Source organism: Centroberyx affinis, unplaced genomic scaffold (genome assembly GCF_046629955.1).
Source record: "Centroberyx affinis isolate AG114_WGS23_722 - 3 ecotype Tasmania unplaced genomic scaffold, CSIRO-AGI_Caff_v1 ptg000562l_1, whole genome shotgun sequence".
In the NCBI taxonomy this organism is placed as follows: domain Eukaryota; kingdom Metazoa; phylum Chordata; class Actinopteri; order Beryciformes; family Berycidae; genus Centroberyx; species Centroberyx affinis.
In genome coordinates this window covers 183,471-200,471 of record NW_027279205.1, presented here as the reverse complement: position 1 = coordinate 200,471, position 17,001 = coordinate 183,471, and the positions used below count along the sequence as shown (strand labels likewise).

Below are 17,001 nucleotides of genomic sequence, written 5' to 3'. Positions count from 1 at the left end.
AAAAGCTTTGTTGCAGGTGAAAGATTTTCTTTAGGCTTACCAATAAACTAAAGTCACACATTATATTTTATGAAATCGATAGGCTATTTGTCTTCGTTTCTCTTCCAGAATGTAGCCTATTTCACTGAACCGAAGTCAAAAGCTACTTACTGAGAATCACATGACTTAAGAATGAAACCGAAAATGTTTTTCTAGACCTCTTGCAGTTATATCTCACCGAAAGAGAGACAGTGAAGACAGTGACTTGACTTACATACTTTAACACATTTTAACTGTCAATTTCATATTATGCAAGCTGTCATTAGTTAGATTTAGTTTAAAAACAAAACAAAATAATTTCCTCAAAAAAAAAAAAAAAGCTGGATACTAAATTTCTTAGGCATCAGTGCTTGCCAGTTTCTTCAGAAGTTAACACTTGCTCATAAAGGGTCAGGGTTAAAAGGTCATTCTCTCTCTGGACAGGTGGGGTAGTCCACCTGTCCTATTTTGGACCTTGTGCCAGTGGGGTGGCCCCTAGGCAAACCTCCACACCTGTGTGGCATAGAAAATAATCAAAACAACACCAGGCTGCATGTGCTTCAGTCTCTGTTGATGTTTTTTTTTTTTCACCTTTATTTATTCAGGGGGAGTTTCACTGAGAGCAATGCTCTCTTTTTCAGGAACGCCCTGATCACAGTCACACACATTCACACCTGGAAGCTGACCAGTACAACCACAGTCTGATCTGCTGGCCACTGAGCAGCTCCACTGGAGCGGTTGGGGTTCAGGGCCTTGCTCAAGGGCACCTCAGTGGTGGTAATGAGGGAGGGGCAAGCGCTGCTTTTCACTTTCCCCGCCCAGATTTATCCTGCTGGTCCGGGGGATTGAACCGACAACCTTCCAGTCACAAGCTCACTTCTCTAACTTTTAGGCCACCACTGCCACCATGTAACTGTAAGAGTGTCTCAGGACATACAAATACACCGTTGCTGTATTTTCTGTCTGACTTTTTGTTGGTAATTTCCAGCTCATTTTTAGAGAGATCTCTCTGACAAATATATAATCAAATGTGTGTTTTTGTTTTTTGTTGTGTTTTTGTCTGAAACCTATAGCTTGAAGGATGAGGACTACAAATGTGACACATCAGTTAGAAGCATTTATCACAACAAAAACAAGTGAGCTGTAACAAGAAACAAACCAAAGAAAATAAATAAAAATACCCGTGTCAAATATACTATTTGTTCAAATAAATGATTTCTATTTTAGGCTCAAATGATAATTTGGGCTTACTGCATGTGGCTAAGAACAATCAAGCCACCAAAGTCACAATCAACTCCCAAATAGTCTCAACATTGCAAGTTTCCATCAGCGTTTTTTCAAGGCAGTTTTACTACGGGCCACTGGGATCCTCTGGGACCGCGTGGATCCTCACCCTGGAGGAGTGGTATTTCCTATAAGATGCCGTAACAGCAGCCAGTAGACACACAGCAGCAGTGATGCCAGACACTGTGGCTACAGTCAGCTCTGCGGGGGGTTTGGGGACGTGAGTGAGTGGGACAGGCGACCGGGTCACAGCAGGGGTCGAAGTTCTGGTCTGATGGGAATCACTGAGTGAATAAAAAGAGAAATAATCTGAGGCAGTATCGCAGTGTGCAATATAATTTTAAAGCCTGTGCTGAGATTCATTAAGTAATGCATTCTGGGTAGCATAATACAGCATCAGACCTCTTAACATAAAGATAATGTTTGCATGAAGAGAGACTTGCCTGTCAGAAGTGAACGGGCCTGCAGTAGAGGCAGGAAACAGGTTGAGGTTGGTGGAGGGAGGAGCGATGTCAGAATACAGACAAAACCTCCTGTCAGGGCAGAAAACTGAACCCTGGTATCCCTGTACCTGAGGATTAAAAAACAATAGTGTCAGTGTCCCATCTTATCAGGGGGCCTATAATTCCTAGCAGCACCCCTGATTTCACTGGTAATTTGGCAGATATACTTTGAAATACCCCAGAGAAAGAGGAGGGTATAGTTCATAAACCTAACCTTCAACTACACTCCAGGTTTATAATGATCCAGTGTTATTAAATTTTACCTTAATGGCACCCCCTGCTGGACAGTCTGTCCATTGAGAACCAGACACCTGGATCTGGAACCTGTTAGGTCCAATACATCGGTGTCTGTAACAGCGGCCCTCTACAGAGCTACTGAACAAGAGAAACTGGCTCTGCTTCTGACAGAGAGGGGTGGAGGGAGATGAGAGAAAGAGGAAATTAGTTTGTTACATGAATGTAACAGAGGTCAGACAGTTTCTATTATTTTATATATAGTTACACATCTACCTACACGTACAGACGTTAAGACACATAGACACTTTAAAACCCATTTAATTTTTATAAAGATTAAAATATTACAGAGCCTAAGGACACACACACACACACACCTCTCTGGTCAGGTTGGAGAAGAAGCAACGGCTGTTAAGGCCGTAGATCTCCCCACTCCAGTCCTCTTCCTCTGATCGCCTCTCATTCTCCTCTTTCCAACACTCACTCTGAGGGACGAGAGGAGACAGAACAGCAAGCATGTTAGCCATGCTAGCCATTAACACTTTGCATTTTACTGATTTACAAACTCACAGTCCAGTGCAAGAGCATATGAAGAATGTGCATTGTTGGATTTTCATATTATCAGGTGGGGAAGGAGAAAAAGACTCTTGGCAATGCAAAAAGGAGTAAGAAAGAATTAAACTTATTTGTTTGGGGTGAAGATGATTTTTAATAAACTGTAATACTTACTCCATTCCTAAGGGGTTTATATATTCGACATCCCTCCAGGTATTGATCGGTCTGGCACTCCCCCTTGTGGAGGTGAAGGTAATGACACCCAAGTCCACTGAGCGAAGTAGAAACATGAAAACTTTTGTACTGGAAATGCATTATCCACATTTCACATCCCAGACATGAATCATGAGTTTGTTATGTGGAAAACAATGTTTGAAGATTATAAAACTGCAACAACTACCTGCCGGTGCAGAAAAAGGATGAAGAGTTGCTCTGACAGGTTGACACAGATCCAAACATGGCTCCTTCACCTATGATAACACAAATGTTTATCATAAAACAGTATATTTCCCTCTCCTGCAAATGTCTTTAAACACACAGATCACACTGTCTAAAAGATATTAAAACTGTCACTAGTGTGCCCACTTTAACTCTTATGTTATGTCTTATTTGTATGCCTTTTTGTAAAGAACTTTGTAGACTCTACTTTTAGTGAATTTTAGCAATTATTTCCATTATTATTACACATGCAAATATCTCATGCATTCATGGAATTGCACATAAAATCCATACACTTCATCAGTTTCCTTACCATCTCCCCACACCAGGCTCTGTGCCCGGCTGAGGTTGACAGAGTACCAGCCCGTGTCCTGTAAGGCAGCCAGGGTGAGCGGGTCGATCCGGACCGCAGCCGAGTCCGCCAGCACCGCCGCCATGATGGACCCCTGCAAGACCCGGGACTCCCAGTGGGAAGACACGCCCCCCGGGGCTACGTCCTGGAAGAGGGATGGGCGGGGTGGGGGTAAGAAAGAGAGAGTAAGCAGAATCATTTGAATCATAAATGTGCAGGAATTTGTTTTGGTCGCATGAATTCAACTTTTACTATTCAGTAATGACAGGGAGGGAAGGTGTGTAAGTGATAGAGGTGTGGAGATAGGCAGAGAAAGTGTATAAGGGTGCATGGTGAATCAGGACCAGGTTTTCTAGCGGTCCTCCCAGCTCGGGGTCAGTGGATGCCAGGTGCTTCTGCAGGGCGGAGACGACCGACTGGGTGTAGATCCTCATCTGGCCCGACCCGTCAGTGTGAGTCACTCTGCCCCGAGGAGAGCAGCCCGCGCCAGCTGCAGGACAAAATGGCAGCACGGCAGCACACAGCAAAATACAGTGGATTAACTTTTTCCAGTGCACATGATCTGACAGGACAGTAACAAAATAATATGGAATCTGTTTAGAAACCTTGAGAAGAGGAGGAACAGTCTCTCCAGGTGCTGAAGAGATCTTTTGAGAAACCGAGCGCATGAAACAGCTCATGGATCACAGTCTGGAAAACAGATTACCACACACACCATTATCATTTATTGATCCATCCTCTCATTCTGCTGTCCCTAGTTCCAGCCAAATGAATATTTCTAAAATACATAGAATACTACTAGTCTGTAAAAGTATTAGTGTTTTGTCAGCAAAGGATTTAAGTTACATACCATCCTTTAAAAGTACCATAAATTGTTTTATTTTTGTGTCATCAGCCATTTTGGTATAAACCTTATCTTATTTTGGTACGAAATTCCCTGTATATAAAAACTGTCTCCCCCAGTTTGGTGTGAAAACATCATCGGTCTTACCTGTACAGTTCCCCGGTGACTGTACGTCTCTCCAGTCAGTCTGTCCCGGCAGATGACCACCACTCCAGCCAGAGGACGCCCATGGGTGTCCGTCTGGCAGTGGACTGCATAGGCTAACACACTGGGCTGGGGGGGGGCAGAAAATGACATGAGTAAAGTGACAGTGGAGTATCAGATCTGAGAAAACAGAATGGTGTTGTTGCTTCCTGGTATGTTTTTGATTATTTTCCAGTTAGTGACGAATGTATGTTTTAAGGCCGGTTAAAAAAAAACTATGGGATAGGACACAAACTGGGCTTGGGTGGGTCCCAGTATAACAACAGTCACAATATATTTTCATGAGTATGGGTCCCAGTGTTAGTTATGTGTCATTTGGATCCTAGACTAAGACAGTTTTTAAGTAATAATCTGCAACATTTTTATCTAAATAAATTTATGTTTTTCAGTATAGCTGATTGATATAACACAATAGTGATTCAATCTATACCCAGTTCATGAAAGTTTTTACATTTACTGTTCTAAACACTTGGTTTCAGGTAGCAGCAGTAACAGTAACAGCAACAGCGGTTTGTTTGGAATAAACAGAAGAAGAACTGGGTAGAAAGAAAAGAGCGCCACCTACAGTAACTCAAACTTCATTGACAGAAAATCCAAGGAAAAAGACATCACAGTCCCGCCCACACTGTTTGATTGACAGGTGATCTCTGGGCAGTGCAGTGCAGAAACACCACAGCAATGAGCGCTTAGCACCAAAGATGTCGCCACTGTTTACCACTTTAAGAACCCCCTGTTTTAATTAAACTGAAAATTTCCACTAATAACTACTGCATGTTTTACAATGAACTTACTACAACACTTCTTGCATACTTTGCAGGTTAATACCAATAATCCCAGTGACTCCAGTGCCTCTTCACCTCTGCTCTGCACTTGTCAGTTCTCTGTACATGGAGATACAGCAGGAAGTCGGTGTCAGGCAGTCCAGCACCGTCAGGTCGGAGTACGATCCTTGTTGGTGAATTAGCTTCTGGATACACATCACATCCAGCCAGGTGATCATCTGGGATCTGTCCGTCAGAGTGGTGGCAAAACATTACATGTGTTAAGAGTAGATTTTTAACTTTCCTCTGTATCATTTATGGAAGAGGAATACATCTATCCATGTGTTTTTCAGCTTGTCTCTGTAGGTATGTTCACAATAAAAAATAATAATTCGGAAATTGACACTCACTGTCACATCCAGACAGGTCTCAGTCCTGTAGTTCTCGTTGGCTCTACCACACCTGAATCAACAGAAACATTACTGCATTTAAAAAAAATATTTTTTCCTTCATTGGATAGCACACAGTGAAGGGGGACAGGAGAGACATGGATTACATTTGAACCAACAGCGATGGTGGAAATTCATTTTAGCAGAACTTTATATATGAGTCAATACCTGGCTGCCACTGGGTATTTGTACTGATTCATGTAAGAAACCTAGTTTTCAAAAATGCCATACCTCTTCCAGCACACATATGAACTACCATGATGCAACCCAGTTAATGTTAATTTGCAGGCCCTTTAATGTTGAAGGCTGACTGCTCATGAACTGTCAAGATATGATATAGTTCTCTATCGGTTGAGAAAGTTGTGTGTCTTGGGTTTGTGAAAACCTTTCAAAACCCACTTGACAAACTGAAAAATGCATTGTCATCGAGCTAAGATTAAGTCTGTTTTTCTTTGGTCGTGAAAAGTTGACATTTTGGAGATATGAGGTTTTCACCCAACAACAGTGATATGCATAGTAAAAATGTTCAGTCAAAGTGGAATAGCATTTGAAAGACAAGTGGATCCGCATCTAGCCAAACAAGTTGATTTGAGCCACACACACACATACACACACATACACACACACCTGTTGTAGTTGGCAGTGCTAGAATTCCTCCAGAGGAACTTGCAGTACTTGTTGATGTCTCTGCCGAGCAGCAAAGGACCAGCGACTCTGCTCACTGTTGTGATAGACATGATAAAGAGGTGAAAAGGTCACCAGCACATATAATGACATGTTCCTCTCTCTCTCTCTCTCTCTCTCACACACACACACACACACACACACACACACATCCCCATCGCCTCACCTGACAGTAAGGAAGACACAATCCCAACAGCCTCTCCCACCGCTGGCTCCAGCCTCGCTTTCTCTGCCTGTGATAGGTCGCGGCGCTCCCTTGGAACCCAGGTCCGGATCCTAATTGGCTGTGGCTGGGAGACTGGGACGGGCAGCGCCAGCTCTCTCAGGCTCCTCCTCTGCTTCAGTGAAAGGGCACCCAGAGGTGACACCCTCCGTCCTGGATGATGTCTGGCCTCCCTGGGTGGGCTGTCTGGGTGGATGGATGCAGCTGTGACCACCCCGACTCGGGACTGGACCTCATCAAAGATGCACTTTTCCAGGGCCCCAGGGTGCTTCGCCACCACCACCAGCAGCAGCAGCATCCACACCCACAGTTTCTGGGATGGAGGTAAAGCCATAATTACAGCTGCAGCATCTGGAACTCATCTGAAGGTCACAGCAGGAGCCATGATTAATCCATGTTTGATATTTTGGCTGAAAGTTGTCTGTGTAGATTCCTTTCAGTCAGGTGGTAAGATGTCCAAACAAATCAAACAAAAACAAAAACAAAAACAAACAAAATCCACTCTACTTACAATGAATTAGTAACAAATTTTAAGTCCAGTGGATTTTGTTTCTATTTTTCTATATATATATATATTTTTTTTTTTTTTACTTGCTTAAGTTGTATTCCAACCATACCTTATATTGTTGTGCAGTGACACTGAAGTTTCCCCATGGATGTTTAGGATTACATCAAGTATATGATAGTAGCATTTTAACTAAATAGCCTCAGCGATTTTCCTATGGAGGAGCGAGTTAATGAGTCCGCTGGAGCCACTGTCAGAAATTAAAATCAAAATTTAGTATGAAAAATTCAGAGAAAAAAAATTGCAAAAAACGAGCCTCGTCGGTTTTTGTCTCCTGTAAGCTTCGTCGGCCATTGGCTTTTACTTTTAACCCTTAATGCATCATATTCACCAAAACTCATTGAGAAGAAAAATCAACCACTTTATTATTAGGCTACCCAATAGTGCGCTCTCTGCTGGCAAAATGTATCGATCATCAGTCCATCGATTTCGTCCCGTCCTCGACATCAGGAGAAAACGCTGCAGCCGTGATTCGAGCACCGAAGCATCATAATGTTTTCCTCTATATTGACCGACTTTACTTTCGACGTCTCTTCAACCCTGAAACTAGGCTTGTACTGTGCGCACCTGTGTGACACACACACATTTGGGTATTCAACGTCATTCCTTTCTTCTGGAGAGTGTAAAAAAAAAAACACCACTGTTGATATTTCTACAGTGCCTCCTCAGAAGTCCTTGTGAATTTCCTCAGGACTACTCTCCCAGAATACAAAGAACAATGCAAAGACTCTTTCACCTGTTGTCACCAGGTGTCATGCGTCCTCCCCCCCACCGCCACCACCACCCACCACACACACACACACAGCACAAGTAAAAGTGCAAATTGTTTAATCTCAGCCACATCTTTACTTATATACAGTGAATTTGACCCTAATAAAATCATAAAATCAATTCTCTTACTTACCTCATTACATTGCAAATTTAAAACTTCCAAACTACTCCACATCGATCCTTACATTCAACAAAGCAAAGTAAACATAACAATTTAAGCAAAAAAAAAATGTAAGTAACTTGCTAAAATAAAAACAACATAAAAGATACAATAATACAAATGGCACACTACTAGTCCGTTGTGTCAAAACGTGATAAAACGCGATCAATTCCCCTCAGGGGCTGAAGATTCAAGTTGAGGTTATGTTGTGAATTTGGGGCCCCCCTTTTGTCACGAGGGCGCCTCGTCTTCCTGTGCACACTACACACAAATCCTACCTCAGGCACGAGAGAGATTGTCTTGTGACACATTTGCTTTTGAGACACAGATTACATACATTCACTTGGGAGGTGTACCCATGTGCATCCGGAACACACATGCGCTCATACACGCAGTTATATGTCACCGTGTACGCTAAAACTGGGGTCCCCAAACATTATTGCCAGCTTGCAGAATAGACATGCATTATCATGTTATAATAAAGCCATTGATGTGGTCTGTGCGTGCTATGGTGTGAGAAAAAGTGTGCCTCTGTATGTTTCAGTGTGCAGTGTGTTTCTCAGGAATCATCTGAATTTCCTTGAGCCATCTACAGGAAACTCCTCGAAAAGGCACTTAAATAGGGGAAACAGAATTTCATTTATCATGTCTGTGAAACAGCATGAGACAAGATGCTATTGGCAGAAGTAAGTGGAGACGAACCACATCTACAAACATACTCCACTGTCTACGTAAGACTTCCAAAAACACTAAAATGCACATGCATCCGCACATATGCAGTCATACAAACACATTAAATTTTCATCATGTTATCTAAAAACTCTAATCATTCAAATTTGACAGTAGCCTTAGTATCGGGATAGGGAAGATTCTTCTGTGCAAAGTTTACCTCCTTCAAATTACACCCTAGCATGATTAAGTGCACATCCAATACACACACACACACCCCAACCACACGATTTTTCTCTCTCTCTCATACATATACTTTCTCAAGGAGGTCTTGATAACGTTAAAAAAACAAATCCAATGATCAAATACTAGATTCCGTCAGCAAGTCAGCAAATCCTACACAAAGCAATTTCAAAAAGGCACCAGACTTGCACAGTGAGGGAGAGCCTCGCCGTGGGCCGACTCCTGTGCTCGAGTTCAAACAAATGTGGAAAGACTGGGTCATCAGTGGGTGAAGAAGACCAGGGTGCGGGGTACGGGATGGGTGGGGGGGGGTTGTGCCAGGCGTTGATTTAGGTGAGCATGGGCACGTCGTCCTCTGACGTGGTGTCTTCGGACAGGGGGATAAGCAGCACCTCGTCGTCCGAGGAGGAGGAGGAGAAAGAGGGGGAGGCAGAGAGGGGCATGGAGTTGGAGGAGGAGGAAGATGGCGAGGCTCTGAAGAGGGAGATACTCAGGCCGAGCGTGTGGAAGATAGAGGCCAGAGAGGGGCTGCTTGGCGGGACGGCGACAGGGCGAGTCTGGGGAGTGTCTGGGGACGGGGTCGGGGGCGCATACGGAGGCGGAGGCGGGGAGTAAACGGGAGGCGGTAGGGTTAGAGGAGGCGCCGCTTCCTGCTGCTGCTGCTCCGTCTGAGCCAGCAAGCCTAGTTTCTGAGGCACCGGCTGATTGACCGCCTCCACCGCCGACGAGGAGCTCGAGGAAGCGGTGGGTTCCTGGCCGGTGGGAGTGGCGTCCGACGGCTGCTGGGTGGAGCTGGACGCCTGAGAGGGCCTGGAGGGAGCTCGGGGGATTAAGCCCCACCTCCGCATGCGGCGAACGGCCCGGCGGATAAACCGGGGCCGGCGTCTGCGGCGCGGCGAGTTCCCGGTGTCCTGGCGGAGGAGCTGAAGGATTCCCCTCAGAGAGAGAGACGAGGTCTGAGACGGAGGGGTGGAGAGGAGGGAAAAGAGGAAGATACAAAAAAATGGAAAGAGGAACAGAACAAAATCACGGTTAAAACATCTAACCCTTGCTCCATTTGTCATTGTTACGCTAAAGTGGCATCAAAATCATTTTAGCTACTAAGCTTCGCATTCACAAGACACTGATCCAAGTTGAGGGAGCCAGTAGCTGGTATGGCTAAACCCAGCCAGACAGAGTGGGCTTTGTTTGATACAGTTAATCCTCCTGCCCCCGCCACCTCAGCTGTCTACACCATCTAATAAAGCAGCTTAGTGAGAGCCTCCATTGTAACACCACAGTAACTCTATCTACCACACCACGCTCTCCTGGTTCAGCCTTCAGCCCTCTGGTGATTAATCAGGCTGCTTAGGGGCTTATGACTTTGAAAGACAACATAAGGGCTACTGTGGAAATCCGTTTCAGCACAGTCAGCGAGGCCCAGGAGTCAAAGGATGAGCAGTACAGCAATGTGGCCTCTTTACCAACATAAACTTATGGTCACTATAGTCTCTAATATAAGTTTAAAGGAGATGGGGCAGTTTCTTAGATCCTTGATCACAGCTCCAACTCTCTATCAAGCCCTTAAGTACTCAATTCATTTCTTATGAGCCAATCTTCCACTTCCCACTGAGCCAATCCTGTATGGCTCAGTGGGAAGAGTATGGCATTATCACTGCCTGAGTTAGGGGCTTGATTTCCACTGCATCTAAAAAAAACGGTACTGTAAGGTGCTTTGAATAAAAGTGCCACTAAACGTCATTAATATTCTCAAGTAATGCCGGTTTGTGAGAGGACACTGAGGCCGAAGCCTTCACAAAAAGACGTGTGAAGATCAAACTGCATGTAAGCAACTACTGGTTCTGGCTCTGTGCTCTCACCTCATTGGGGTTTTCCGTGGGGAAGTCCTCCACCGGGGGGATGATGCCCTGGGCAATCAGCTGACCGTAGGAGGGAGGAGCCTGCTGCTGGATTAGCTCCGCTTCCTGGCGGCTGATTGGAGCGAACATACTGCCAGAATACAGACCCATTAGGATGCATTCACACTCTTCCAATTTTTTTTTTAAACTGCCAGCACTTTTTTTTTTGGACATGAAAGCTAATGTTGTCACTTTGCATAGGTGATGCCTGAGGAGTTTTTTTTAATGGAGAGCGCTTTCTAAAGTTGAAAAAGTTCAATTTTTAGAGATGGGCACATGACACTTTAAGACGATTAATCACAAGAAGAGGAGGCAGGATTTCGCAGTACGCAGGGAGGTGACAGTTTACAACAACCACCAGAATGAAAATGTAGAAAGTAGTGGTAGGAAAAGTAGGTAGGAGTTGTTACTCTTATCATAAAGAGTCAGTATGAAAGTGCATTGGCTGTGCAGTGGGAGGTTCTGCTATGTGTTTGAGAGTTGAATGCAAGTACTGTTTGTTTGCTGATGCTGGCAGCTACTGCAGAAAACAAAAAGCGCATCTCACGACCCACTATATCAAATTATGAGCACAAACTGCAGTTGAGGCAATGCTTTTTTTTTTTAAACATAAAAGCAGAATCCTGTGAGCGTACCCCTACAGCTATTGGATGAGGAACAAAAAGAATCTCAAAGGGCTATTTGGAAAGCAAACACAAAATGGGATAATCAATGATTTAGTGATGATGTGACAATGGAATACAGTAGCAACATGAATTTTCATTCCAAAATGAGATAGACCAATTGAAAAAACACTGAGGCCTGGTCTTAGAAAACGACTGCTGGCATGAAAGTAAAGCACACCATGGATTAGTACTGAAATTATAAGTCATTTTAAGACCTTTGCTTAGAAGAATCAACATGGTTTTAAACTTTGACTGCTGAATTGGACTGAAACCCTTTAAATTACAGTTTGAGGTCAGGGTCATCACACACAGATACACAATACAATTACCTGTACTCCCTGGTCCTGAGTGAGTACAGTTTACAGGTGCATCCCATGGCGATGACCAGCAGCAGCCCGCAGACCAGGCTGCCCACCGTTGCCGCGGTGATGACCTTGCGGGGCAGGATGACGGTGCAGTTGACCTCGTCTGTTCCGTCCTTACAGTCCACCTGGCCGTCGCAGCGCCAGCTCTCAAACACACACCTGCAGATGGGACAATGGGCCACTTGTGTATAAAAGTAGGCAGGAATAATATAAATCAGAGATTCACTTTGATGCGAAATTGAATCCTGAAGGCTGAGGGATAAAATGATCAAATGAAACGCAACCGAAACCGAAAAACCTTAAGCAAATGCATTACAGGTTATGCAGGGTTATTACAATTAGGGCTGAAACTAACGATTATTTTCACTATCGATTAATCATTTAGTCTATAAAATACTGACAAATGTCCATCACATTTACCAGAGCCCAAAGTGAGGACTTAAAATTGTTTACTTGGTCTGACCAGCAGCCAAAAAACCCCCAAAGTATTCATTTTATTAAACTGAGAAAAGCAAGCAAATTTTACCATTTGCGAAGCTGTAAAATTTGGTAATTTTACTTGATAAATGACGAAAACTATTAATCGATTATCAAAATTATAATAGATTAATCTTCTGTCGATCGACTAATCAATCAATCAACTAATCGTTCCAGCACTAATTACAATATTCTCAGTTATTACATTATCAGTCCCTACAAACATGAATGTAAACCCACAAAACACACAAAATTGAAGCCTCGCGTAAAAAAAAAAAAAACTGAAACACCTCTCAGATGCTCACAATTTTGTACACATGCTCACACACACACACACACACATACACCCGCCTACCTGTCGCTGTCACAATGGAAAGTCCCTGGCTGGCATACGGTGCAGTCCCTCTCGTCGCTGCCATCAGCACAGTACAGCTGGTAGTTGCATCTCTCCTTGACTGGGTAGCACACTGGCCGGCCAACGAAGTGGCTGGGTGCCACCGCCCTCTGCCCTGCCCCTCCGCAGGCAAACTGGTCACGGCTGCAGCCCCTGCACCCCTCCTCGTCCTTTCCCGTCTCGGGACAGTCCCATCTTCCGTCGCAGCGCTGCTCCTGGGTGTAGCAGCCCCCTGCCGACCCCCCGCACCGGCCCTCCCACGGAGGGCAGTAGCCTCCGACGCGGAACGTGGCGTTGAAGCCGCTCCCCTCCGAGCTGGGGAGAGTCTGATACGTCAACGACAGCAGGCCGGTCCGCGACTCCACCTGGACGGACTTGTCATTGGAGGCGCTGGTGATCTGTCAGAATGCATGGAGGAGGGGACATCATGTTACCAAGAGGTCTTTAATTAGAAGAAATAAATAAATATGTGAGCAGCTGTGCAGGCTCTAATAAATGTTTGACTAAATATACAGTAAGAATTTGCTGTTTTACTGTGTGCTTTCCCCTGTTACATGATATAAGCGTGACATAAGATATCACTTTATTAATCCCCTTGGGGAAATTCGGGATATAATGTCATGTAATGTAATCTACAGTAGTCTTATAGGGATTACAGCCTGAAAACTACCACATGCACAGATGCATGCTCTCCATCACTCCTACACACTCACAATTTTGATGACTTCCCCAGTGCCTTGCTGTCTGTTTCGGACAGTAAGCGTGTCCCTAGACCCCAGCCTCAGCTGCTGCAGGTCCAGTCTCAGCGGCCTGGAGTCCTGGGGGTCCAGGGTCCACACACAGTACAGTGGGGAGCCCCGGTTGGCTGGGGGGGAGAACGTCCCATAGAAGGTTTGGAGGAGCCCTCCGCAGGGCCACTCGATAGGAGCGGGCGTCACAACGAGCTCCCTGTGAGCCTGAGGCTGCTCTCGATCCACCTGGGCCTCCTCCTCCTCCCTCTCTCTCAGCAGTTCCCACAAATCCGACTCGGTGTCTCGGTCGTCTGCCCCATCTGGGCTCCGGTTTCTATCTATAGCCTTGTGTCTCTCTGAGTCCCTATCATGGTTTCTCTCTGTGTAGGTCTCCACTGTCGTCTCTTCTGCCTGTGTCCTGCTGTACCCCAAGTCTTTCGGGGGTTCTGGGGGTTCTAGCTCTCCATTGCAGCCCTGTTCGTCTGTGCCGAGGCCGATGCCCTCGCTGATACACTCCACCTGGCCGTTACAGCGCCAGGAGAGTGGCAGGCAGCGGCCCCCTAGGCACTCAAAGGATGTCACTGGGCATTCTCCAGTCTCTGGATGAGTAGAAATAGAAGGGGATACAAAGAAAGAAAGAGAGAGATTACGATGACAAGAAAAACTGGGACTTGCAATAACACAGACAGCCATTGTTAATACCATTATGCTGATTTCCAAGAACTGGAACATTATCACACGATGTGCCTTGATGGCTATGAAGTAATATCCCCTATATTTTTTATTTATTTATTCTGTGTATTCCACATGAATTGGTTACACAAGCAAAAGTTAAGTATAAAACATCACAGCATCACACCTCTGGCGTAGCTCAGTCGAAACGACGACACGGGGAACATATGTGGGAAGAAGTGGTGCGTCACTGTAATGTTTCCCCCTGGGAACTCGATGGGCTGCGGCGGCTTGGTGCCACAAAGGACAACCGGCTCGCCGCCAGCTGATGATTTCACAGAGACCCATTCCTTCTTACACCGCACAGAAAACTGGGAAAAGCTGAGAAAGGAATGAGAGAAAGAGAAATGTCCAAACGAAGCATAGCAGTGAATAAACAGCCAAAGCAATTAGACTAGAAATATGCAATAACTTTGTGTTTAGCCTTCGTTGTACCCTAACCACAGAAAATCATCACAAGGGCTAGACAAGATGAGGTTCACTAATAGTTTTAATGTACCAAAAGCATACAGTACAAGACCGGTCTCATAACACTTTGCATGTTTTTCCAGTTCAGTTCAGTCTATTTTTATTTGCAGCAAATAATTTGGGGAAAATCATTTAGACTTACTTCTTCATGCATTGAGATGGAAGTCTTAAGGCAGCAAGATTTTGAAAGTTGTTTTCTGTGTACATAGTTATTATAACTTCTTTAAGCGCCAGTACCTGAGAATGACAGGTTCGTCTTCCGGACCCTTGATGACCCAGCAGTCATAGGTAGAACCGAAGCGGTAGGCCCAGCTGTGGTAAGCAGAACTCCTGATCTCTCCCCATTTATTATCAAAGACTTGAAGGGAATGCCCACAACGGGCTGAGAGACAGAGAGAGGAAAGAGCAATGATTCAGAATTTAATATAAATCAAAGAAAAGGTCAGCACTCAGGCTATTTTTGCTTAAACCTTAATTTCATCACACCACTTTAGCTTGTTTTAACACTACGGTCAAATATAGACATTTGGAACAGTGGTGTGGCACAAAAATGTGAGCCAACTGAAGGTGTCATTGATCATTTACACATCTGTCGTCATTATAACCATGACATACTGTAGCTTGAAGTAAAGTATGGAACTAGAATGTGACACTGACAAAACCTTTGATGACAAGCATAGATGTAACATGAGATAGTGCTGACTAGTCTGTCTCCTTACCAGAGCAGAGAGCAGGTTCAAAACGACTGGATGCTGCAAATTAATAAGCAAAAATAGAACAAGTTAGGCAAGCCTGAATATCCGTTGATTGTCACCATGGCTGGCACTGATCGTAAATGTACTGTAATATGATATGAAAAGTGCAAACATGACCTTTGATCGATAAATACTTGGGACGGTGCTTTATAGAGAGATAGATCAACAAACAGAGTGATAGATAGGATTTACTCACCTATAATGCTGAAGACTAGGAGGGCACAGAGGTTGTAAGTGACTGTCATTGTGATAATGCTTCTCCTTTGAAACGTTGGAAATCATGAAAAAAACGAAGGTTCAAAAGAAATAAAAGAGTAAAAATGTTTGTCAAAGAAGCGCCATTTTCAGGACGCCTTGTTCAGGAAGACTTCACCTGCAACGTGAAAGAGGAGATGATGATAAAGAGGCTAGAAGTAGAAGAACTGGATATCAGCCAATGTTCAACCATAAGCCTATTAGCTTACTGTACAACTCTCCTTAGCGACAAATAAGCTGTCTGACAAATACATCAATACTAAAACAACTAGATAAGACTAAAGTTTAAGTAGAGGAACTGGTTGACAACCAACATTCAACCATTAGCCTTTCACTTATTCTACAACTCTCCCTAGCGACAAATAAGCTAGCAAACAAATACATCAACACTAAAACAGTTGGCTAAGACTAGAGTAGAATACGTGGTCTCTTGAAGGTTGAGGTTATTGTGATCTTGAACACAGTGTTTACACACACACACACACACACAGCTATTTCCTGCCATTATCTTTCCCAACAATGACGCAAGACAGACTAGCATTTCCAAGGTAAAATCCGCGCCCAACAACGTGAAATGATAGTTTCAAATTAAAAAGCTTTCTATTGTTTCTGATTAGGTAAAGCTATTAAGATATCACGTTATATAAGCCTACCCGATACGGGTCCCAAAAAGTTTCACTTTCGTGTCCTAAGCTGCCATGTAGCTTTGCTCTGAAGAGGAAGGGAGCAGCTGTTCGTGTTCTCAGAAGAGCTTTAATGGCTAGCTAACTAGCAAGCTAATGCTAACGCTAACTTCCTCATCTTCATTTAGTCACGTTTTCTAGGTCGTGACATTCCGTGAAAAGCTTTCAAGCACGACCCAGATGATCTTATTACACAAATAAACTATAATATGCGAGACTGAAGCTACAACAATATGATAAAACTGATATAAAAGACGAGTTGAATACGTTACCATGTCAGTCGGCCTGTCTTGTTGACAAGTTCTGTGCTACTTCCGTATTTTTTTTTAGCTGATAGACAGGAGAGGGGCGGGGCTTAACACTCATAGTTTGTTAAATCGTTTTCTTCCCATTCATAAATCATGTATTTCTCTGGACATACATGTTTTTGGTACGCGTGGACATTTTAAACGATGAAAGTATACAGTATATGTAGGACGATATTGTTTAAAGCAGTGAAGGTGAAACTGTGTTTTTATTTCTTAACACTAGGTGTCAGTATCGATCGATCCATCAGATGGACCCAAATCCAGGCTTTGAGGCAGCATCAGTAAAGTGGGGTCCAGGACCTCCAGGACTCAT

The 17,001-nt window shown here is 44.2% G+C and overlaps 2 protein-coding genes across 3 annotated transcripts; both read right to left on the bottom strand.

Moving 5' to 3' along the window:
- Positions 1-1,369: 1,369 nt before the first annotated feature.
- Positions 1,370-6,883, bottom strand: LOC139643106 (ciliated left-right organizer metallopeptidase). The gene is made up of 14 exons (XM_071518268.1): positions 6,493-6,883; positions 6,270-6,363; positions 5,604-5,655; positions 5,290-5,439; positions 4,376-4,501; positions 3,990-4,074; positions 3,729-3,844; positions 3,346-3,529; positions 2,995-3,064; positions 2,769-2,865; positions 2,417-2,524; positions 2,069-2,206; positions 1,746-1,873; positions 1,370-1,586 (listed from the first exon to the last, which is right to left on the bottom strand). Exons 1-14 carry the CDS (start codon positions 6,881-6,883, stop codon positions 1,370-1,372), a joined length of 1,956 nt encoding a protein of 651 aa, XP_071374369.1.
- A 1,042-nt stretch (positions 6,884-7,925) lies between these two features.
- On the bottom strand, positions 7,926-16,696 carry lrp10 (low density lipoprotein receptor-related protein 10). 2 transcript variants are annotated; one of them, XM_071518276.1, is made up of 10 exons: positions 16,653-16,696; positions 15,639-15,815; positions 15,407-15,439; positions 14,925-15,069; positions 14,347-14,540; positions 13,470-14,086; positions 12,718-13,154; positions 11,850-12,044; positions 10,817-10,946; positions 7,926-9,913 (listed from the first exon to the last, which is right to left on the bottom strand). In XM_071518276.1, the coding sequence occupies exons 2-10, from the start codon at positions 15,685-15,687 to the stop codon at positions 9,287-9,289; spliced, it is 2,427 nt and encodes an 808-aa protein (XP_071374377.1). In that variant the 5' UTR covers positions 15,688-15,815; positions 16,653-16,696; the 3' UTR covers positions 7,926-9,286. The 2 variants fall into 2 exon arrangements, with proteins under 2 accessions (XP_071374377.1, XP_071374378.1); XM_071518277.1 differs by lacking the exon at positions 16,653-16,696 and adding an exon at positions 16,351-16,434.
- Positions 16,697-17,001: the final 305 nt, after the last annotated feature.